Source organism: Festucalex cinctus, chromosome 3 (genome assembly GCF_051991245.1).
Source record: "Festucalex cinctus isolate MCC-2025b chromosome 3, RoL_Fcin_1.0, whole genome shotgun sequence".
Lineage (NCBI taxonomy): Eukaryota > Metazoa > Chordata > Actinopteri > Syngnathiformes > Syngnathidae > Festucalex > Festucalex cinctus.
The window spans coordinates 21,919,872-21,942,480 of record NC_135413.1 but is presented as its reverse complement, the minus strand read 5'-3'; the positions used below and the strand labels follow the sequence as shown (position 1 = coordinate 21,942,480).

The following is a 22,609-nucleotide window of genomic DNA, read 5'->3' as shown; positions in this document are numbered from 1 at the left end:
TTCAATTGTAGTGCTGGATCCTGCGGGTGTGGTTGTGGATTTTGTTGTACTTGTAGGACCTGCAGTAGTGCTGCTGGGTCCTCCGGTTGAGGTTGTGGATTTTGTTGTAGTTGTCGGACCTTCAGTTGTGGTGGGACCTGTGGGTGTTGTTGTAGATTTGGTAGTTGTAGTTTGTCCTTCAGTCGTTGTGCTAGGTCCTATGGGTGTGGTTGTAGATTTAGTTGTAGTTGTTGGTACTTCAATTGTGGTGCTGGGTCCAGCAGGTGTGGTTGTCGATTTTGTTGTTGTTGTTGGACCTTCAGTTGTGGTGGTGGGCCCTGCTGTTGTGGTTGTAGATTTAGTTGAAGTTGTTGGACCTTCAGTTGTGGTGGTGGGACCTGTGGGTGTGGTTGTGGATTTTGTTGTACTTATTGGACCTGCAGTAGTGGTGCTGGGTCCTCCGGTTGAGGTTGTGGATTTTGTTGTAGTTGTCGGACCTTCCGTTGTGGTGGTGGGTCCAGCAGCTGTGGTTGTCGATTTTGTTGTAGTTGTTGGACCTTCAGTTGTTGTGGTTGGTCCTGTCGGTGTGGTTGTAGATTTTGTAGTAGTAGTTGGGCCTTCAGTTGTAGTGCTGGGTCCTGTGGGTGTGGTTGTGGATTTTGTTGTACTTGTTGGACCTGCAGTAGTGGTGCTGGGTCCTCCGGTTGAGGTTGTGGATTTTGTTGTAGTTGTTGGACCTTCAGTTGTGGTGGTGGGTGATGCGGCTGTGGTCGTAGATTTAGTTGTGGTAGTTGGACCTTCAGTTGTGGTGGTGTGTCCTGTGGGTGTGGTGGTAGATTTGGTAGTCATACTTGGTCCTTCAGTTGTCGTGCTGGGTCCCACAGGTGTGGTTGTCGATTTAGTTGTTGTTGTAGGACCTTCAATTGTGGTGGTGGGCCCTGCAGTTGTGGTTGTAGATTTAGTTGTCGTAGTTGGACCCACAGTTGTCGTGCTGGGTCCTACTGGTGTGGTTGTAGATTTTGTTGTACCCTCAGTTGTGGTGCTGGTACCTGTGGGTGTGGTTGTAGATTTTGTTGTGGTAGTTGTACCTTCAGTTGTGGTGGTGGGTCCCCAGTTTGTGGTTGTAGATTCAATTGTGCTAGTTGTGGTGCTGGGGCCAGGAGGTGTGGTTGTAGATTTAGTTGTAGTTGTCAGAACTTCACTTGTGGTGGTTCCTGGCGGTTTGGTTGTATATTCAGTTGTAGTAGTTGGACCTTCTGTTGTGGTGGTAGGTACTGTGGGTGTGGTTGTTGATTTGGCCGTCGTAGTTGGTCCTTCAGTTGTGGTGGTAGGTCCTACGGGTGTGGTGGTCGATTTTGTTGTAGTTGTCTGACCTTCAGTTGTGGTGGTGGGTCCTGCAGGTGTAGTTGTAGATTTTGTTGTAGTTGTCGGTACTTCAATTGTGGTGCTGGGTCCAACGGGTGTGGTAGTCGATTTTGTTGTTGTTGTTGGACCTTCTGTTGTGGTGGTGCCACCTGTGGGTGTGGTTGTAGATTTTGTAGTAGTAGTTGGGCCTTCAGTTGTAGTGCTGGGTCCTGTGGGTGTGGTTGTGGATTTTGTTGTACTTGTTGGACCTGCAGTAGTGGTGCTGGGTCCTCCGGTTGAGGTTGTGGATTTTGTTGTAGTTGTCGGACCTTCCGTTGTGGTGGTGGGTCCAGCGGCTGTGGTTGTCAATTTTGTTGTAGTTGTTGGACCTTCAGTTGTTGTGGTTGGTCCTGTCGGTGTAGTTGCAGATTTTGTTGTAGTTGTTGGACCTTCAGTTGTTGTGGTTGGTCCTGTCGGTGTAGTTGTAGATTTTGTTGTAGTTGTTGGTACTTCAATTGTGGTGCTGGGTTCAACGGGTGTGGTAGTCGATTTTGTTGTGGTAGTTGTACCTTCAGTTGTGGTGGTGGGTCCCCAGTTTGTGGTTGTAGATTCAATTGTGCTAGTTGTGGTGCTGGGGCCAGGAGGTGTGGTTGTAGATTTAGTTGTAGTTGTCAGAACTTCACTTGTGGTGGTTCCTGGCGGTTTGGTTGTATATTCAGTTGTAGTAGTTGGACCTTCTGTTGTGGTGGTAGGTACTGTGGGTGTGGTTGTTGATTTGGCCGTCGTAGTTGGTCCTTCAGTTGTGGTGGTAGGTCCTACGGGTGTGGTGGTCGATTTTGTTGTAGTTGTCTGACCTTCAGTTATGGTGGTGGGTCCTGCAGGTGTAGTTGTAGATTTTGTTGTAGTTGTCGGTACTTCAATTGTGGTGCTGGGTCCAACGGGTGTGGTAGTCGATTTTGTTGTTGTTGTTGGACCTTCTGTTGTGGTGGTGCCACCTGTGGGTGTGGTTGTAGATTTTGTAGTAGTAGTTGGGCCTTCAGTTGTAGTGCTGGGTCCTGTGGGTGTGGTTGTGGATTTTGTTGTACTTGTGGGACCTGCAGTAGTGGTGCTGGGTCCTCCGGTTGAGGTTGTGGATTTTGTTGTAGTTGTCGGACCTTCCGTTGTGGTGGTGGGTCCAGCGGCTGTGGTTGTCGATTTTGTTGTAGTTGTTGGACCTTCAGTTGTTGTGGTTGGTCCTGTCGGTGTAGTTGTAGATTTTGTTGTAGTTGTTGGTACTTCAATTGTGGTGCTGGGTTCAACGGGTGTGGTAGTCGATTTTGTTGTTGTTGTTGGACCTTCTGTTGTGGTGGTGGGACCTGTGGGTGTGGTTGTAGATTTGGTAGTAGTAGTTGGGCCTTCAGTTGTAGTGCTGGGTCCTGCGGGTGTGGTTGTAGATTTTGTTGAACTTGTTGGACCTGCAGTTGTGGTGGCGGGCCCTGCTGTTGTGGTTGTAGATTTAGTTGTCGTTGTTGGACCTTCAGTTGTGGTGGTGGGACCTGTGGGTGTTGTTGTAGATTTGGTAGTTGTAGTTTGTCCTTCAGTCGTTGTGCTAGGTCCTATGGGTGTGGTTGTAGATTTAGTTGTAGTTGTTGGACCTTCAGTTGTGGTGGTGGGACCTGTGGGTGTGGTTGTAGATTTTGTTGTAGTTGTCGGACCTTCAATTGTGGTGCTGGGTCCAGCGGGTGTGGTTGTAGATTTTGTTGTAGTTGTCGGACCTTCAGTTGTGGTGGTGAGTCCAGTGGCTGTGGTTGTCGATTTTGTTGTAGTTGTTGGACCTTCAGTTGTTGTGGTGGGTCCTGTTGGTGTGGTTGTAGATTTTGTTGTACTTGTGGGACCTGCAGTAGTGCTGCTGGGTCCTCCGGTTGAGGTTGTGGATTTTGTTGTAGTTGTCGGACCTTCAGTTGTGGTGGTGGGAACTGTGGGTGTTGTTGTAGATTTGGTAGTTGTAGTTTGTCCTTCAGTCGTTGTGCTAGGTCCTATGGGTGTGGTTGTAGATTTAGTTGTAGTTGTCGGTACTTCAATTGTGGTGCTGGGTCCAGCGGATGTGGTTGTAGATTTTGTTGTTGTTGTTGGACCTTCAGTTGTGGTGGTGGAACCTGTGACTGTGGTTGTAGATTTGGTAGTCGTAGTTTGTACTTCAGTTGTGGAGCCAGGCCCTTCTGTTGCGATTGTGGATTTTGTTGTAGTTGTCGGACCTTCAGTTGTGGTGGTGGTTCCTGGGGGTGTTGCTGTAGATTGTGTTGTAGTTGTTGGACCTTCAGTTGTGGTGGTGGATGATGCGGCTGTGGTGGTAGATTTAGTTGTGGTAGTTGGACCTTCAGTTGTGGTGGTGTGTCCTGTGGGTGTGGTGGTAGATTTGGTAGTTGTACTTGGTTCTTCAATTGTCGTGCTGGGTCCTACAGGTGTGGTTGTCGATTTAGTTGTTGTTGTAGGACCTTCAATTGTGGTGGTGGGCCCTGCAGTTGTGGTTGTAGATTTAGTTGTTGTAGTTGGACCCACAGTTGTTGTGCTGGGTCCTACTGGTGTGGTTGTAGATTTAGTTGTAGTTGTAGGACCTTCAGTTGTGGTAGTGGGTCCTGCGGGTGTGGTTGTGGATTTTGTTGTACTTATTGGACCTGCAGTAGTGGTGCTGGGTCCTCCGGTTGAGGTTGTGGATTTTGTTGTAGTTGTCGGACCTTCCGTTGTGGTGGTGGGTCCAGCAGCTGTGGTTGTCGATTTTGTTGTAGTTGTTGGACCTTCAGTTGTTGTGCTTGGTCCTGTCGGTGTAGTTGTAGATTTTGTTGTAGTTGTCGGTACTTCAATTGTGGTGCTAGGTCCAACGGGTGTGGTAGTCGATTTTGTTGTTGTTGTTGGACCTTCTGTTGTGGTGGTGCCACCTGTGGGTGTGGTTGTAGATTTTGTAGTAGTAGTTGGGCCTTCAGTTGTAGTGCTGGGTCCTGTGGGTGTGGTTGTGGATTTTGTTGTACTTGTTGGACCTGCAGTAGTGGTGCTGGGTCCTCCGGTTGAGGTTGTGGATTTTGTTGTAATTGTCGGACCTTCCGTTGTGGTGGTGGGTGATGCGGCTGTGGTCGTAGATTTAGTTGTGGTAGTTGGACCTTCAGTTGTGGTGGTGTGTCCTGTGGGTGTGGTGGTAGATTTGGTAGTCATACTTGGTCCTTCAGTTGTCGTGCTGGGTCCCACAGGTGTGGTTGTCGATTTAGTTGTTGTTGTAGGACCTTCAATTGTGGTGGTGGGCCCTGCAGTTGTGGTTGTAGATTTAGTTGTCGTAGTTGGACCCACAGTTGTCGTGCTGGGTCCAACTGGTGTGGTTGTAGATTTAGTTGTACCCTCAGTTGTGGTGCTGGTACCTGTGGGTGTGGTTGTAGATTTTGTTGTGGTAGTTGTACCTTCAGTTGTGGTGGTGGGTCCCCAGTTTGTGGTTGTAGATTCAATTGTGCTAGTTGTGGTGCTGGGGCCAGGAGGTGTGGTTGTAGATTTAGTTGTAGTTGTCAGAACTTCACTTGTGGTGGTTCCTGGCGGTTTGGTTGTATATTCAGTTGTAGTAGTTGGACCTTCTGTTGTGGTGGTAGGTACTGTGGGTGTGGTTGTTGATTTGGCCGTCGTAGTTGGTCCTTCAGTTGTGGTGGTAGGTCCTACGGGTGTGGTGGTCGATTTTGTTGTAGTTGTCTGACCTTCAGTTGTGGTGGTGGGTCCTGCAGGTGTAGTTGTAGATTTTGTTGTAGTTGTCGGTACTTCAATTGTGGTGCTGGGTCCAACGGGTGTGGTAGTCGATTTTGTTGTTGTTGTTGGACCTTCTGTTGTGGTGGTGCCACCTGTGGGTGTGGTTGTAGATTTTGTAGTAGTAGTTGGGCCTTCAGTTGTAGTGCTGGGTCCTGTGGGTGTGGTTGTGGATTTTGTTGTACTTGTTGGACCTGCAGTAGTGGTGCTGGGTCCTCCGGTTGAGGTTGTGGATTTTGTTGTAGTTGTCGGACCTTCCGTTGTGGTGGTGGTTCCAGCGGCTGTGGTTGTCGATTTTGTTGTAGTTGTTGGACCTTCAGTTGTTGTGGTTGGTCCTGTTGGTGTAGTTGTAGATTTTGTTGTAGTTGTTGGTACTTCAATTGTGGTGCTGGGTTCAACGGGTGTGGTAGTCGATTTTGTTGTTGTTGTTGGACCTTCTGTTGTGGTGGTGGGACCTGTGGGTGTGATTGTAGATTTGGAAGTAGTAGTTGGGCTTTCAGTTGTAGTGCTGGGTCCTGCGGGTGTGGTTGTGGATTTTGTTGAACTTGTTGGACCTGCAGTTGTGGTGGCGGGCCCTGCTGTTGTGGTTGTAGATTTAGTTGTCGTTGTTGGACCTTCAGTTGTGGTGGTGGGACCTGTGGGTGTTGTTGTAGATTTGGTAGTTGTAGTTTGTCCTTCAGTCGTTGTGCTAGGTCCTATGGGTGTGGTTGTAGATTTAGTTGTAGTTGTCGGTACTTCAATTGTGGTGGTGGGACCTGCTGTTGTGGTTGTAGATTTAGTTGTAGTTGTTGGACCTTCAGTTGTGGTGGTGGGACCTGTGGGTGTGGTTGTAGATTTTGTTGTAGTTGTCGGACCTTCAATTGTGGTGCTGGGTCCAGCGGGTGTGGTTGTAGATTTTGTTGTAGTTGTCGGACCTTCAGTTGTGGTGGTGAGTCCAGTGGCTGTGGTTGTCGATTTTGTTGTAGTTGTTGGACCTTCAGTTGTTGTGGTGGGTCCTGTTGGTGTGGTTGTAGATTTTGTTGTACTTGTGGGACCTGCAGTAGTGCTGCTGGGTCCTCCGGTTGAGGTTGTGGATTTTGTTGTAGTTGTCGGACCTTCAGTTGTGGTGGAGGGACCTGTGGGTGTTGTTGTCGATTTGGTAGTTGTAGTTTGTCCTTCAGTCGTTGTGCTAGGTCCTATGGGTGTGGTTGTAGATTTAGTTGTAGTTGTCGGTACTTCAATTGTGGTGCTGGGTCCAGCGGATGTGGTTGTAGATTTTGTTGTTGTTGTTGGACCTTCAGTTGTGGTGGTGGAACCCGTGGCTGTGGTTGTAGATTTGGTAGTCGTAGTTTGTACTTCAGTTGTGGTGCCAGGCCCTGCTGTTGTGATTGTGGATTTTGTTGTAGTTGTCGGACCTTCAGTTGTGGTGGTGGGTCCTGGGGGTGTTGCTGTAGATTGTGTTGTAGTTGTTGGACCTTCAGTTGTGGTGGTGGATGATGCGGCTGTGGTGGTAGATTTAGTTGTGGTAGTTGGACCTTCAGTTGTGGTGGTGTGTCCTGTGGGTGTGGTGGTAGATTTGGTAGTTGTACTTGGTTCTTCAGTTGTCGTGCTGGGTCCTACAGGTGTGGTTGTCGATTTAGTTGTTGTTGTAGGACCTTCAATTGTGGTGGTGGGCCCTGCAGTTGTGGTTGTAGATTTAGTTGTTGTAGTTGGACCCACAGTTGTTGTGCTGGGTCCTACTGGTGTGGTTGTAGATTTAGTTGTAGTTGTAGGACCTTCAGTTGTGGTAGTGGTTCCTGCGGGTGTGGTTGTGGATTTTGTTGTACTTGTGGGACCTGCAGTAGTGCTGCTGGGTCCTCCGGTTGAGGTTGTGGATTTTGTTGTAGTTGTCGGACCTTCAGTTGTCGTGGTGGGACCTGTTGGTGTTGTTGTAGATTTGGTAGTTGTAGTTTGTCCTTCAGTCGTTGTGCTAGGTCCTATGGGTGTGGTTGTAGATTTAGTTGTAGTTGTCGGTACTTCAATTGTGGTGCTGGATCCAGCTGGTGTGGTTGTAGATTTTGTTGTTGTTGTTGGACCTTCAGTTGTGGTGGTGGAACCTGTGGCTGTGGTTGTAGATTTGGTCGTCGTAGTTTGTACTTCAGTTGTGGTGGCAGGCCCTGCTGTTGTGATTGTGGATTTTGTTGTAGTCGGACCTTCAGTTGTGACGGTGGGTCCTGGGGGTGTTGCTGGAGATTGTGTTGTAGTTGTTGGACCTTCAGTTGTGGTGGTGGGTGATGCGGCTGTGGTCGTAGATTTAGTTGTGGTAGTTGGACCTTCAGTTGTGGTAGTGTGTCCTGTGGGTGTGGTGGTAGATTTGGTAGTCATACTTGGTCCTTCAGTTGTCGTGCTGGGTCCTACAGGTGTGGTTGTCGATTTAGTTGTTTTTGTAGGACCCTCAATTGTGGTGGTGGGCCCTGCAGTTGTGGTTGTAGATTTAGTTATCGTAGTTGGACCCACAGTTGTCGTGCTGGGTCCTACTGGTGTGGTTGTAGATTTAGTTGTACCCTCAGTTGTGGTGCTGGTACCTGTGGGTGTGGTTGTAGATTTTGTTGTGGTAGTTGTACCTTCAGTTGTGGTGGTGGGTCCCCAGTTTGTGGTTGTAGATTCAATTGTGCTAGTTGTGGTGCTGGGGCCAGGAGGTGTGGTTGTAGATTTAGTTGTAGTTGTCAGAACTTCACTTGTGGTGGTTCCTGGCGGTTTGGTTGTATATTCAGTTGTAGTAGTTGGACCTTCTGTTGTGGTGGTAGGTACTGTGGGTGTGGTTGTTGATTTGGCCGTCGTAGTTGGTCCTTCAGTTGTGGTGGTAGGTCCTACGGGTGTGGTGGTCGATTTTGTTGTAGTTGTCTGACCTTCAGTTGTGGTGGTGGGTCCTGCAGGTGTGGTTGTAGATGTTGTTGTGGTAGTTGGCCCTTCAGATGTGGTGGTGGGTCCTGAGGATGTGGTAGTAGATTTTGTTGTGGTAGTTGGGCCTTTCGTTGTTGTGGTTGGTCGGACAGGGCCGGTGGTAGATTTAGTTGTAGTTGTTAGAACTTCACTTGTTGTGGTGGTTCTTGATGGTGTAGTTGTAGATTCAATTGTGGTAGTTGGGCCTTCAGTTGTGGTGGTAGGTACTGTGGGTGTGGTTGTTGATTTGGTCGTTGTAGTTGGTCCTTTAGTTGTGGTGCTGGGTCCTGAGGGTGTGGTTGTGGATATTGTTGTCGTGGTTGAACCTTCAATTGTGGAGGTGGAGCCTGTGGGTGTGGTTGTAGATTTTGTAGTCAAAGTTGTACCTTTAGTTGTAGTGGTGCGTTCTACTGTGGTTGTTGTAGATGATGTTGTGGTTGTAGTTCCTTCAGTTACAACAGGGGCAGTTTCTGGGGTTGTGGTCTGTGTGGTTCCAGTTACAGGTTCTTCAATTGTTGTTGAACTTAAAGGAGGTCCCGTTGTCGATTTTGTGGTCGTTGTTCGTCCTTCAGTTGTAGTTGGAGGTTCTGTTGGTGGGTAAGTTGCTTTTGTGGTGCTTGGCCCTTCAGTTACAGTTGTTGTCGGAGGTGCTGTTGTAGTGGCACAGGTTTCATTTCCGAAAATTACTGTTTTATTAATACATATTGCATAGTAGCACATTCCAAGGTTGTCAGTCACATTGTAAATAACTTCATATTCATCATATCTTGTTCCATTGTAAAAGCAACCTTCACACTCTTCAACACATATCTGGTGATCCTCATCAAATATGGGCTTATCTTCTGGACACACAGGATAACAACCTGTAATAAATTAGCATAAAATCAAGGTATTATTATTATTTATTTATTTATTTATTTTTTACATAAATGCTGTCCACAGAAGACACAATGTGTGGTACACTTAATTAAAAAAAAAAAAAAAAAACACACAAAAAAAAACATTAAATGAAATATATTATGCGTTTGTACGACATTTATAATGGAATAATATTTATGACTGAATTAAAAAAAATCACTTGCAAAGTCTTAAGAAATCCCTGTAACTTAAAATGAACCTTCTAACTTTGGATTTGTAACTTATTTAAGTGAGAATCTTAAATATTATAATTTAATAATCTTACCCTCCAGGCTAGGTAAGGGGTTGCTACAAATTCCCTCGAGATTCAAGCAGGTCTTATAGCAAGGTTGATGACATGGGTTGTAGTGCCACCTGCATTCGTCTGGGTTGTTATAGTAATCACAGTAGACGGCTAAGGGGAAAGAAATCAATATAGTGAAATCACAAAACCTTCATTTTCTTTTCCACTTTAGAGGTAACACTATTAGTTGCCAGTCAATCAACACGCGCAAGAGAGACAACCACTCACACCTATTGTCACTGAGCTAAAATTTATCCTATGCTAGCATAAAATATGTATAAATATTTATACATACATATGCATAAATTCACTACAGTATCTGTGACTACATTGTAAACTTTAACTTTAGAGTAAAACAAACTTTGAGAGCTTATTAATAACTTCAAATGAATGAACACAAAATAATTGAAATCTTAATTCTGTTGTTCATGACATATTTATAAAATTTACTCACGACAGATGTCTGGTGTTCTCCATGCAACACATACACCAGCCTCATTACAAGCTTGAGCATAGGCTGCAACTGCTGTGCAGAAACATTCACAGTCTCCTCCGGTGTCACATGCACATGAGTCTTTCACACAGTTTTCATAAAATGGAAGTGGATCCACCTGTCCAGACAGATCATATGCCCAATCAGATAAACTGCATAATTTCTAATTCAAACGCTTCCAAGCCACATATCTGCCATTACCGTATTGTGACATGCTTGGAATGTTTTTCCAGTAATAATGCTGCACATCATTTTGGACCAGTGGGAACGAGAAGGTGTAACCATACATGGATTGACGTTTGTTTCCACATTTGGGCAATTGCTGCTGGTTTTCCAGCTGTTTGCAAATTCTAACACATTTGACACTAAAAGCTGACCCTGAGTGATGAAGTCGTTTTGTTCACTGCCATCAAAATCTCCACACAGGCCACATACTTCTCCCTGTAGAGACAAACAATTGAATTAGTGCATTTAAAAAATTAATGTTCAGTATCATGGTAACAAGGACCAGCAGGCAATAACATTTATCATATACATAACATTTAATTCTTTAAACTGCTTATTTTGATCAGGGTTGCATGTACAAGTTGGAGCCTATCCAGGATGACTCAATTGCAGGGCATACACAGACAAACAATCATTCATATTCATCCTTACACTTATGGCCAATTTAGTGTCATAGTTGTTGAATTTGGAGTTCACAATCTTTTGGTTTCGAAATTATCTCAGAACACAATATTCCTTCATTAATACGTTCTCAACTTGAACTTACATTGTGCTGCGGTTCCAAAAGGATGCGAACGGTTGTTTTACGATCCCACATCACTGCCATGCCAATGACAGATTCTATGACCAGATACATGCCAACTGTCCTTATTGTGTACTTTATTTGATTTCCTTGACCCAGGTCGATCTCTTCATACTTTCCTTTGGATAATTTGATTTCCATTCGCTGCAATGTAAGCAAAATTCATGTTGATTGTGTAACAAAGGCAATATATGTCGTATATTATTCAGGTTTTACAATATGTCTTACCCCCAACTGGATTCGGACAGTTTTGGAGCATGTGGTGCCTGTAGTTCCACATGGAACATTCTCTGTAATAACTCCAATGTTGTCCTGTACGGTCTTATTGCCACATTTGTTCTTAAAATGGAGATACGTAATAATGTCAATCAAATCAACCATTTGGAATCCTTTGTTGCTAAATCTTGTTCAAAATTCTGGTATCATTCAAACTCTGGAGATAAACAACAGTGATGATGGATGGATGGATGGATGGATGGATGGATGGATGGATGGATGGATGGATGGATGGATGGATGGATGGATGGGCATAAAAAGCTTTGGTATTTCAACAGTCTATATTTGTAGCATTCGACTAACCTTGACTGCAACGTAGCTGCAGTGCCCTTGAAAGCCGTACGTCCGCTGATCAAATGTATTATAATGACCACTTCCATAAATAATGCAGGTTCCAGGGCACTTTTCCTCTGTGCACTCCCATTTCCCACTTTTGCAAGTACTGGATTACAAACAATAAATATAGGTGTTGTTAATATATTGATTATGTAAACAATCATATCTATACTTGTACACTACAATGACAAGATCATACCATGTGTTACACTGATTTGGAATTTGTGTTCCAGGAGCGTAGAATATCCCATCATGTTTACATGGACATTGTGATCTTTCTACACAGAAACCTCTGCCATCATCAAAAAGCCCATCTGGACACTGACAACCTGATTCACAATCGTTGGAGTCCTGCCAAGAAAGACCAAAGAGCTACCTGAAAATTAACTGGAACTGTTCCCAGATACGAGGGGAACCTGGGCAAAAAAGAGCTTACACAATCCTCGCTGTCCAGATTTAAACAAGTTGGTGCACACTGGACTCCAAGTTGTCCCGAGCCAGGATCGGAGCAGTTGAAGTACACTTTGTGTGGAGGACATACTGTAAAATAGACAGAATGTTTGCATTGTTCAACCAAATGCTTCTGTCAATCAATAAATTAGACCAGTGATGGGCAACTTAAATGCTGGAGTGGGCCACAATTTTTCATCAGTACAATCGGGGGGCCCCACATATGACCACACACTTCGCAACCTAATGTATGACAAAAATGTTATTTAAAATATGGACAAAATACGAGCACAATTGTGAAATATATGTTCGTAAGTATTTTATTTTTGATAATACATTTCTCAGTGTAAAAAAAAAGATCCACTATCCACAAAATAACAACATATTGTTTTTTTTTTCCTGTGCAAAGGGTTCTCTTGCATAAAAATTACCATTTAATAACAGCATTTAATTGTTTAACAAGATACATTTTTTCAAAAATCAACTCACTGTAATTTTTCATATTATTGATATTAATTTTTCTGCAGATCATTTGAAATCAGCCATGTCTGACATTTAATGGTGATTAGTAATATTACAACTTAAAAACTACACTCGAATCAGTTCAACACCTACGGATTTACACATTTGCAGATTTTTTTCTTTTTCTTTTTTCTTTTTAAATATATAGACATTTATTTTTCAGTTTTTTTTCCTTTTTTTTCCTTACCTCCAATTTCCCCCTGTTCTTAGAGAAAACATATTGAATGTTCATCAGGTTATTAAAGAATTCTTTGGGCTTGTAGAAAACAAAATATTACTTTTTTTTTTTTTTTTTTAATTAATCAAGGGGCCAGCCCACAGGTTTCAAATACGTGAATTAGACAAACATATGACTTACCTAATGAGCGGGCTCTCCAAGAGTGGCAATGCAGAACCCCATCACTGCACACACTAAAGAAACACACAAACCATATATAGACTGTAAGAAAGATAAAAATAAAATAAAAAAAAAAAGAAGCCAAGTTTGTATACCAGCCTCAAAATTCGGCACACTTTCACAATTAGAATATGATCCCAAAAGTATGTGATACTTCTCAGTTTGGATAGACAGTGTCAGAGAAGTATAAATATTAAAATGCATTTTTAAAAATTGGGATTGTAATTTGCAGTTGAGTAGAGCTGCTCTTCCTCATACACCTCTAATTGAGCCAAATAGGGTAAAAAAAATATTAAAAAACCCTTCAAATGACACAACACTGTTGCGTATATGCTTTAAAGTGGTCAAACTAACCAGTGTTCGTCCTTGATGTTGATAGACTTCCCTGGCTGGATGATGGCCTCATTGCGATAACATGGACACTTTTCTTTGGGGATACAGATGGCATGTTCATCCAGGTATTGACCTTCGGGGCAGGAGCAGCCGTCCACAGGTAGGAAGTCAGAGGAGCAAGTCTGCAGTGTTGAGCTCAACGATCTGCAGGTCAGCTCGCACCGTCGATGCTTGTATGAGAAGATCTGGGATTGTGGGCAGGTCTTTGTGTATTTGTCTGTTTATAGCACAATGCAAGAAAGGTTATACGTATTATAAGAAGAGGTGTCAAAATTAGTGCATTAATTTTGAATTAATTTAAAGTTACTTTAACGCCACAAAAGTTTTAAAGACTTTCTCTTACTTGGAAAGCCTTTACTTGGGGAATTCCAGTTGCAACGCAGCAGACACGTACCCGTCAGAATTTAGCAGTAATAAATTTAAAAGGATAATTGACTCATTGTGCCATTTTCAGCAATAAAAAGTTAATATTTTGTCTATAATTAATGTGTTAATGTCATTATTTTTCATGTACAATAAATGCCTTTAAAAATAATTTTTTTTCTACTTGCTGTTGACTGATGATGACATCAGTTGTTCTGAGGAAGTCGGTAACAACCAATCATGGCTCAGTTTACTGACCAAACCCAGAAAACAGGTGCACTATGATTGGTAGTTACCTACTTCCTCTGCACAGGTGATGTCATCATCAGTCGACAGCAAGTATAAAAATTACTTTTTAAGGTATTAATTGTACATGAAAAATATTTACGCTATCAAATTCATTCTGGACAAAATATTAAGTTTTCACTCCAGAACATCGTTCAATGAGTCAAGTATTGCTTATTGCATATATTTGTGGAGCTATTACTATTTTAAAAATGTGCAGAATTTCGCAAGTTACTTCATGTTAAAGATTAGATAGCTCTTAATATGAAAAGTAAAATGCGCTGAGCTGTCAACAATGTCTTACAAATGCAATTATGCCATCTAGTGGCAGGAAAATAACCTCAACACAAATCAATATCATACTTGTTTTTTTACAGTACAGTAAATCTATTTAATTTTAACTCAATTTTATGAATTATTCTGAAATTACTGTCTTATTGACTAAAAGATGCAACCATATTTCTATTTGTTTAAATTTGTTTCCCACTATGTTAAGAAGAGTATGAAAACATAGAACAGAACAGATATAAAGTTTGCGATTAAGCGTGAGTTAACTATTGAAGTGACGCGATTAATTACGTAAAATATTTTAATCGCCTGACACCGCTAAGTAACAGGACATAGTCATAGACTAGAAAATGAGTTATCTAAATCCAATTACCTGCCCATCTATTTTCTATGAATGGGAATAAAAAAAAACACTATGTAGAACCACCATTTAAAAGACGCACAGTATAGAAATATAACAAAAATGCCATAAGGAAGCTCTTACCACACACAAGGGATCTCCAGTCCATCAAAAAGACTCCCTTTGATGCACAAGCTCGGGCATAGGAGGAGAAGACGGCGCACAAGCAGGCCTCACTCTTGTCACAGTTGCAGCTGGCGTAAGTGCACCGCTGCGGAATACAGCACACACTGCTAACTGCTTGTTGTGAAAGTGAAAGTTAGGTTCGATGTAGTATAGTACTACTATTCCATTGTCAAAAGTTGTGAAGGGTGACCAAAATAAAAAAAAAAATGAAAAAAAAAAACCTTGGCACACATCACTTGGGATATCGATATCGGATTTACCATATTAAATAAAGGACTATACCTTGTAGTATGCCTCAGGATCCACAAAAGGATGGCACTGTTCAAAGGTGCTATTTGGTTGTAAAAGCAAGGCACACCAATGTTTGGCGTACAAGTCTGGAAAACGTGCAAACCATCTCTTATAACCACGACAAATCAACAGGAAGGTTTAAGCGGCGTGAACGCGTACCATTTTCCACGCTGAGAGTACAGGGGTCATCAAGTCTTTCACTCGTGTCACGGCACATGAGGTTGGACTTCCAGGTGTTACTAAACGTGGTTGCTGTGCCCTCGACGATCCCCTGAGGGGTTTTGAAGTCATCAGAGATGACCAGGTTGTAGTTGCCACATAAACCTGATGAAATAAAAGAATTTGTGGTTTACAAAATGCTCGAAGCATCTCAAACTGACACTGGACTGCTGTCGACAGTGACAAATTTCTTCAGGTGGCAATTTTGCAATGTTACAAAACGTTACCTATTTAATTTAAGACATTAATAGTTCATTTTAACAAAACATTAATCATTTTGGATAAACAATGCAGTGAGTATAAATCTGCCAAGGCAAAAATGAAGAAAGCAAAAGAAAAATTAAAATAAACCTACCATACAGAGTGCACAGTACAAATTGTAACTGTTACATTTGTTTTCATCGGTGATATATATTTTACATTTTATAAATGTAAAACTAACCCCGCGTTTTTCCATTGTAATCCTCATCCAGCCGCACATACACTTGCATGAGTGGCACGTGCTGAATTTGTATTTGCAATCCAAAACTGGTATGTAGCAGGATGTGGAAAGATGAGGCATGGAATATGTTGATGTCCGCTTTGAGTAAATACAAACACAACAACCAATGTTAACACTTGACGACATAAAGGCACAAAATAAAATGCGGTTTGGGTTGTGAGAGCCACCTGTATGGTACGGTAAAGTGATGGTTTGCTGGTTTTGCTTTACTGTCCCATCAGAAATGAACATTAACACCTAAATACAAACATAATCAATCAGTTAAATGGTGGAGCCAACAGGCACAGCTTGTATATAACTCTTCAACTCACGTTATTTCTGTCGTTGTTTAGTAGGATTTTAAGTGCCTTGAGACAAGTGTCAAAACGTTGGTTTATACACGGCACTAATTGCACCTGGATGGTAAACTTTGGACTTGAGTCATCCTGGAACACACATGGACATGTAAATGAGATTCACATCATACACTGTAAAAAAAATAAAATAAAAAAATAAAAATCCTAAAATAACAGAATTTCAATGTTTATTTTATTTTACAGATTTTTCCAATATTTTTAAAATATTTAATTTTCAAAAACAGACTGATATTATATGCTGAATGTAAAATAACATGAAATCCCTGTAACTGAAAACATACAATATTTCTAAAGTTTTACCCAAAGAAATACATTACATATTTATTGTTAAAATATGTTCACAAATGAATCTTAATTTCACAAATATTTGTCTGTTATTTAAGGGAATAAACTGTAAAATGCAACTTTAAAACTCTGGGGAAAAAGCATTCAAAATTACAGCGAAATTAAATAATAAAAAAAATTATTTTACAATAAATCCTTTGTTAATTGACTAATGTTTTTTTTTTTTTTTTTAATTGAAAATAACTAAGATTACTGTAATGTTCTAGATGGTAACATTCATTGACATTTTTTTTAAACGAATTACTATAGCAGTAAATTATTGAAATTTTAAAGCCAAAATCTATTTTTTCAACAGTTCTTGACACGTTTTGAAAGATGAATCACATTATTTTTTTGTGTAATATAATTGTTATATTACATCAAAAGCAAATTATGTATTATAAAACATCTTTCCAAGAAATTATGTCATTAAAAACAACTAATAAAAGCACATTTCTGTAATTTTAAGCATTGCCATTCATAATACATTTACCTACTATATTACTAGGTAATTTGTTTTAAAATGTGAAAATGTTTCTAATTAAACATTTACAACTTGAAAATAAGGCAAAATCTTGTTGAAAACGTATTTTAATTAAAGGCAAAAAAAAATGCATTTTTATGAGAAGTAAGTCAGAATAAGCTTCTGTAATTTCACTGTATTTTTATTTTTTTTTGGTGCCCCAGTTGCCGGAAATTTATTATTATTATTATTATTTTTGCACAGTGCAGCTGCAAGATTATGAGCAATACTGTATTTTCTCCACCAATCAAGGCTCAGATTCATTCATTCACCTTGCTTTCCACCTTGGCTAGTGTGTAATAACAGTCTCCATGGAACGTATAAGATTTGCCATCGAATGAGGTTATATGAGAACCCTCCTCCACTGCACATGTTGCCGGGCCCTGAAGATACTCACAAGACCATCTGCCCTGAAAACATGTACTGAGATAACACATGGCATTTAAACACATGATCAAGAGGAATATAATACATTATTAAGAAACATTCCACTCACCATATCTCCCTGTCTTGTTGGTAGCCCTCGCTCGAGTTGTAGATTCTTCCATGCACGCACTGACATTCCGATTGATCAATACACCCTCTCATAGAAATGTCATCAAACACATTACCTAGAAAGCGTAAAAGACGGGGGGAAAATGATTTTATGGGTATAAAATTAGAGCAAATCTGTATTCAAAAATGTAGAGAGGACTGACCAGGAGGACAGAAGCAGCCATCCATCCTGTGCTCCTCACACAATGAACTGGTGTCCAGTTGTGTGCACGTGTCCATGCAAGGAGAACCGCTCTCCTCAAACACCATATTGTACGGACACTGCTTGGCTGTGGAGATAGAGAGGGAGATGTGGATTAATGCAAATAACATTATTGTAATTGATAGCATTTTGTTGTTGTTGCATTAAGCAGTTAGTTTTTTGCACATTTCAAGCACTGTATTTGCTATCACATGAGTTATTTAAATATCATTTTATATGGTTTAAGTGCTGTGGTATTTCAGGTTCCTTTTTTTCCCCCCTTTCTAATTATTAGTATTATTATTAAACTTTATTTAGACTTAAAAATGTCCAGATAAAAGCAAAAACATTAAAAATATTAATTAATTAAAATATATTATTATTATTATTATTATTATTATTATTATTATTATTATTATTATTATTATTATTACTATTATTTTCTGTTTGAGTAGTGACTCAATTTTGAAAATTATTCACTATTTTTGTAATTCAATGCTTTTTTTGTTTTTGTTTTTTTTTTCTTTTAAATCAATGAATTCTCTGGTGTGCTTTTGTCCGACTTTCCGTTCCTAAATCCACAGTGGCACGAAGTTGTAGTCGAGACACACACTACCTTTCTTTTTTTTTATTGGGCAATGTGACAGTTAGGATTTAACCCTATGCCTTCTGCCTTAGAAAAAAGTTGCCATGCAAAACAAACATGGAATAATAAATGTGGCCGTTTTATGATCCGCAGCTTGAAATTTGAAGAAAAGAAATTGCCATTAATTTCATGCAATTTTAAGAATAAAATGCTATATTTGGATATTTGTCTTTCATTACAATGATCTGTCATTGTTGTTGTTTTTTTGAAAGGGGGATGTTATATATCATTGTATAAGTGGTATTGGTACTTGATATCGGTATTGGCGAGTACTCAAGAATTGAGTACTCATACCAGTATCAGTCTGATAAAATGTGGCGGTATCGAACATCCCTAAAATCAGACATGACAATGTAATTTTCCAGCTATAAAGCCTATTTCAAGTTGTTTTAATATTAACAAAAAAAAAAAAAGTGTAAATAAAATATAGTAAGTAAAACTTTACCACAGAACAGTGGTTCCCTCCAGTTGGGAGGCACGCCGCCGGCATGAGAACACTGTCTCGAGAACTCGGACAGTGTGCTGCAGACACAGGTGTCGTTTGTGCTGTTGCTGCAGCCGCACATATCCTGCACACAAGCCTGCACGTAGGGCGCGGGGTCAATAAGCTGGGTGCAGGGGCTCCAAGACTCTGAAAGCAGCATTTCGTTGCAGGTCGCTTTCTAATAATAATAAAAAAAAAAAAAAAACACCAGATAAGACATTATTTGCGTGTCAAATAGTGTACTTTTGTTCACACAAGTGAAAGGAAACTCACAAACTCCTCGCATGAATCAACAGCTGGAACATCTTCAATCGAGTCTCCAAACTCCTCAAAGGGGTCCTCACAATCGTCATTTGGGTTATGAACCTTCTGGTTATTGCCAAACTCGATGTAGCTGATCCTTCGATCTGCAATGGATTTCATTTATACTGTCAAATGGTGAAAAAAATACATCATTTTATAAACCTACCATTGTAAATCAATTCATTGTCGAGTGGAAAGCCATTGTAATCGCCGCAGAGTCCACAAGTACGATTAGCGTAGTCACGATCAACCTCCACCTACAATAACAGAGATAATTGAAGAAGATTAATCATTTGAGTTGGTTTTACACTTTTAACTCATTCACTCCCAGCCATTTTCACTGAAGCAACCCCCTTTACTGGATTTTGACTGCTTTTGCAAGGCCCACAGAATAGACAGAATACAAAAGAAAGATTAGCATCTCTCCTTTCATCGGGAAAAAAAAGTAGATTTCGATCTGTTTCCGTTTTGCAGTGATTAGTATTAGAATATAGCTAAGTTTCATCACAAATCTGTTTAAAAAAGTGGGGGGAAAAGTTTTTTTGCAACATGGTTGATCTTTTATACTCTGCTGCCACCTGCTGGCCGTTTTTGTAATAACTATCATTGTTTCATTGGTGGCAAAATTCCTTATGATACAAGACTGGCTTTAAATAGTGTATTTCATTTATGCATTTAAATTTTTCCACAAATGCACACACAGTCTTGCAATGTATAACAAATCATTCTGCAAAGTCCCAAAATCTGATCTTTACCATGACTGCATCGTCACCATTCCACATGACAACAAGGCCAACTTTAGACTGCAGTTTAATGTAGACAGCATTATTTTCCACTTGAACGCCACTATTATAATATGGCAAATTGACCCTGAAAAACAAAAGACATCTCATTATTTAATACAGTCACTGCCAGCCCAGCAAAAAAAAAAGCATAATTTAACATATTTTTCCGTCAATGGCAGTGAATGAGTTAAGCTCATAAATCAAAGATAAACACAATTTTTTTGCTTAATTTTTCAACTTACGGTTGGCCATTAACAGTGACCGCTTCCCTGGTGAGATGGAAGGCAAGGTCATTGATGGTGACCACCAAATAGGCGACAGTCGGGTTGCCGTCATTCTGCTCCCTCCTCATGTGAACCGAGAACTCCTGCATGGCCTCGTGGCAGTCGGAAGCCAGGTTGTACTCGCACGCGCCGGAAAACTGGTACACGTCGCCGTCGAACGTCTTGAAGTGCTCTCTCCCCCATGTGCTGCAGATACTGCTGACATGGTTGCTGACTGAAGATGGAAAACAGTTGGGGTGAGGGTATGAAGTGGCGGAAAAGTGATTTGGTTGGTCTTACCCAGTCTGGCCTTGACTTCAATGACAACAGACAACGCAAGGAAATACAAGGCCACACATTTCCACCTCATGGCTGCCGCAGTTCCTATCACCGATGCAGGTAACATAGGATGACAGTTTTCGCTAGCTCCTTATATTTAGACTGCTCAATTGGATCACACCTTCTCTCGGCCAAGTTTTATTGCCACCACATGGAAAACGTGTTGAATGGACGTCTGACGCCAAGATAATGATACCCACATCCTCCTTGTGACATCATTAAGCAAATTTGCTTGCAGATCAATTGAGAGATTTTCATGAACAAGATTTAAAAAAAAAATAAAAAAATAAAAAAAATAAAAAGATATCCTCTCGTCAGTCAAGTATTAATCATAAAGAATTGATCAACTGGAAGATCAATTTTTAGTCCTCCAAAAGGTCATCACCTTCTAAACGAAGCAGAGTAAAAACATAACTCCTTCCTATCAAGTGGATATTGAAAGTGACCCAGACACTATTGTAAATTAAGCAATATTTTAGGCTATACTTTTGAAAACACCACACACACAGAAACACACAAGAAGTGAAGACACAACAGTCCTCACACAAGCACCACAGAACCCAGTATCAGTATAAATAAACATAGTTCCCAACACTCAAAAGATAAATATATCTAAGATATTGGCACCATTACTCTAAACATAAAACTGAACATTTGTCTTTATCATCCTGTATACAGGACCCCAAACCATCTTGTCTCGGGGAAAAAAAATCTTCACAATTCATTTTAAATTTTTCCTTTAATTACTTGAACACATTTTCTCCTGATTTTGGTTTATCTTTTTTTGTTGCTACAATTCCAAAGATATGCTTGTTCCTCAGAGCATGAATTTTTTTGTTTATTTTTTATTTTTAGTGCTACTTCTTGTAGACTGACTAATGGGGTGAATGTGGAGTGATGAGAGAATAATGGGCCTAATGCTGCATTCAAGGATGGTCAGAAGTCGGAAATATCCCAGTTGAAACTTCCCAGTTCCGACCTCAAAGCGTTCGAGGTGAAAGTAAACAACCAAAATGGCGGATAGTGATAAACTGTTTTTTATTTTTATTTTGGTCCTCAAAACTCAATTTGACTTCCAGAAAACTTACCTTTTTGCAATTTTGCTTCATTTGGTGTTTTAATCTTATTTCATTAGCTATACAGTTAAGTAGTTTACAGTATAATTTCATGCAGGGATATAACGGCAATACTGTCACATACGTTTGCGTTACGTGAAGTTATGGCGAATATTTATGAATGAAGAAAGCTATCTAGTTTTATACTTGAGTAAATTGTGTTTTGCCATTCAGAGTGACGTCACATTGTAGTCCGCCTGCCTGTCTAGAACTTGACTTTCAATTCAACTTGTGCCTGTAAATGAGAGCACATAGTCTTACTTCCTGTTAGTTTCTGTATTGATTTGATAATCCATTTTATGTGTTTGGTTTATCCTTGTCTGGGATTGGCTGGCAACCAGTTCAGGGTGTCCCCCACCTGATGCCCATAGCCAGCTGAGATAGGCTCCAGCGACCCTTGTGAGGAACAAGCGGTTCAGAAAATGGATGGAGGATGGATGGGTTTATCCTTTGTGTATTCTTATTTGTATTTACACAGTCGACTTTGTTCATCATCTTTCATCATCATCCTTTTATACCTCTTGTACGCTATGTTCAGTGTCTGTTGGTTTGGATGTGTTTGTAAACAAATTTGTTTGTTTTACCGGAAATGTATTTAGGACAGAGTAGTGGCCTCAAAGTTGATCATAAGAGAGCTGTGCATAGAAAATGCCCTTGTAATCTGCCACTTGGAGCTCCTTTGCAAGGAAATAGATTACTATGGTGCTGTTTTTTGTTTTTTAACCTGACTTTTTCTTTTGAATTGTACAAACCATTATTTTACTCTTATATATTTTTTTTAAATGCTTAAAAATGTATTTTAACAGGGGTGTTCACCCAATGTATTATTCCTGACTCATGATAACCTCAATGAGTTCATGTAGAGTCCATCCGTGCCTTAAACACAACCTGCGTCAGTCAGTTCATCTGCCATCTGTTTGATCTGACAGACAGGAAAGTGCCAAATATAATAGAACCTACACTCTTATAAGTTCTCATTTTATTTGGTTGGTTTTTAATCTTACTAATAAAATATGGAAATTTCATGCTAGGATTTTCACAGTATTAACACATTTTGATTTGTCTGCTGCATTTCTATATCATTGTTAACAAACCATATCTAACTCTAAAGCTTGGACATTTTTGTTAATGCTGTATAATCATAAAGCAATGAGAAGTTCTAGTGCTTAATTATTACAATGATTGTTTTCTCAGATTGTGTCCTCTCATTCTATACTTCTGCCTTAGTGTTAATTTATATTGTTGTTTTATATTATTTAATTTTAGTTCAATAACTTGAAAGACGTAGGACCTATATATGTGATGAATAAAGGGGGAAAAAAAATACAATGTCCCCATGTAAGAGTGATGTGAGGGTGCATTTATCCATTAATATTAGTCCAAAGATGATCAAAACATCCTCAAT

At 40.5% G+C, this 22,609-nt stretch overlaps 1 protein-coding gene across 1 annotated transcript in view; it reads right to left on the bottom strand.

The window, feature by feature from the left end:
• The window catches only part of muc2.1 (mucin 2.1), a 29,195-nt gene extending 9,039 nt beyond the window's left edge, over positions 1–20,156 (bottom strand). Inside the window, exons 1-28 of the mRNA XM_077517960.1 lie at positions 20,051–20,156; positions 19,730–19,985; positions 19,458–19,572; positions 18,869–18,959; positions 18,673–18,806; positions 18,361–18,577; positions 17,232–17,357; positions 17,030–17,144; positions 16,806–16,956; positions 15,642–15,755; positions 15,498–15,567; positions 15,271–15,408; positions 14,769–14,933; positions 14,601–14,695; positions 14,277–14,403; positions 12,818–13,073; positions 12,425–12,477; positions 11,531–11,634; positions 11,294–11,445; positions 11,062–11,200; positions 10,711–10,821; positions 10,447–10,626; positions 9,876–10,115; positions 9,636–9,792; positions 9,164–9,292; positions 8,411–8,843; positions 2,658–2,941; positions 477–656 (exon numbers count right to left, since the gene is read on the bottom strand). Coding sequence (XP_077374086.1) covers positions 477–656; positions 2,658–2,941; positions 8,411–8,843; positions 9,164–9,292; positions 9,636–9,792; positions 9,876–10,115; positions 10,447–10,626; positions 10,711–10,821; positions 11,062–11,200; positions 11,294–11,445; positions 11,531–11,634; positions 12,425–12,477; positions 12,818–13,073; positions 14,277–14,403; positions 14,601–14,695; positions 14,769–14,933; positions 15,271–15,408; positions 15,498–15,567; positions 15,642–15,755; positions 16,806–16,956; positions 17,030–17,144; positions 17,232–17,357; positions 18,361–18,577; positions 18,673–18,806; positions 18,869–18,959; positions 19,458–19,572; positions 19,730–19,985; positions 20,051–20,156 — 4,438 coding nt within the window. The remainder of the gene's footprint in view (positions 1–476; positions 657–2,657; positions 2,942–8,410; positions 8,844–9,163; positions 9,293–9,635; positions 9,793–9,875; positions 10,116–10,446; positions 10,627–10,710; positions 10,822–11,061; positions 11,201–11,293; positions 11,446–11,530; positions 11,635–12,424; positions 12,478–12,817; positions 13,074–14,276; positions 14,404–14,600; positions 14,696–14,768; positions 14,934–15,270; positions 15,409–15,497; positions 15,568–15,641; positions 15,756–16,805; positions 16,957–17,029; positions 17,145–17,231; positions 17,358–18,360; positions 18,578–18,672; positions 18,807–18,868; positions 18,960–19,457; positions 19,573–19,729; positions 19,986–20,050) is intronic.
• Positions 20,157–22,609: the final 2,453 nt, after the last annotated feature.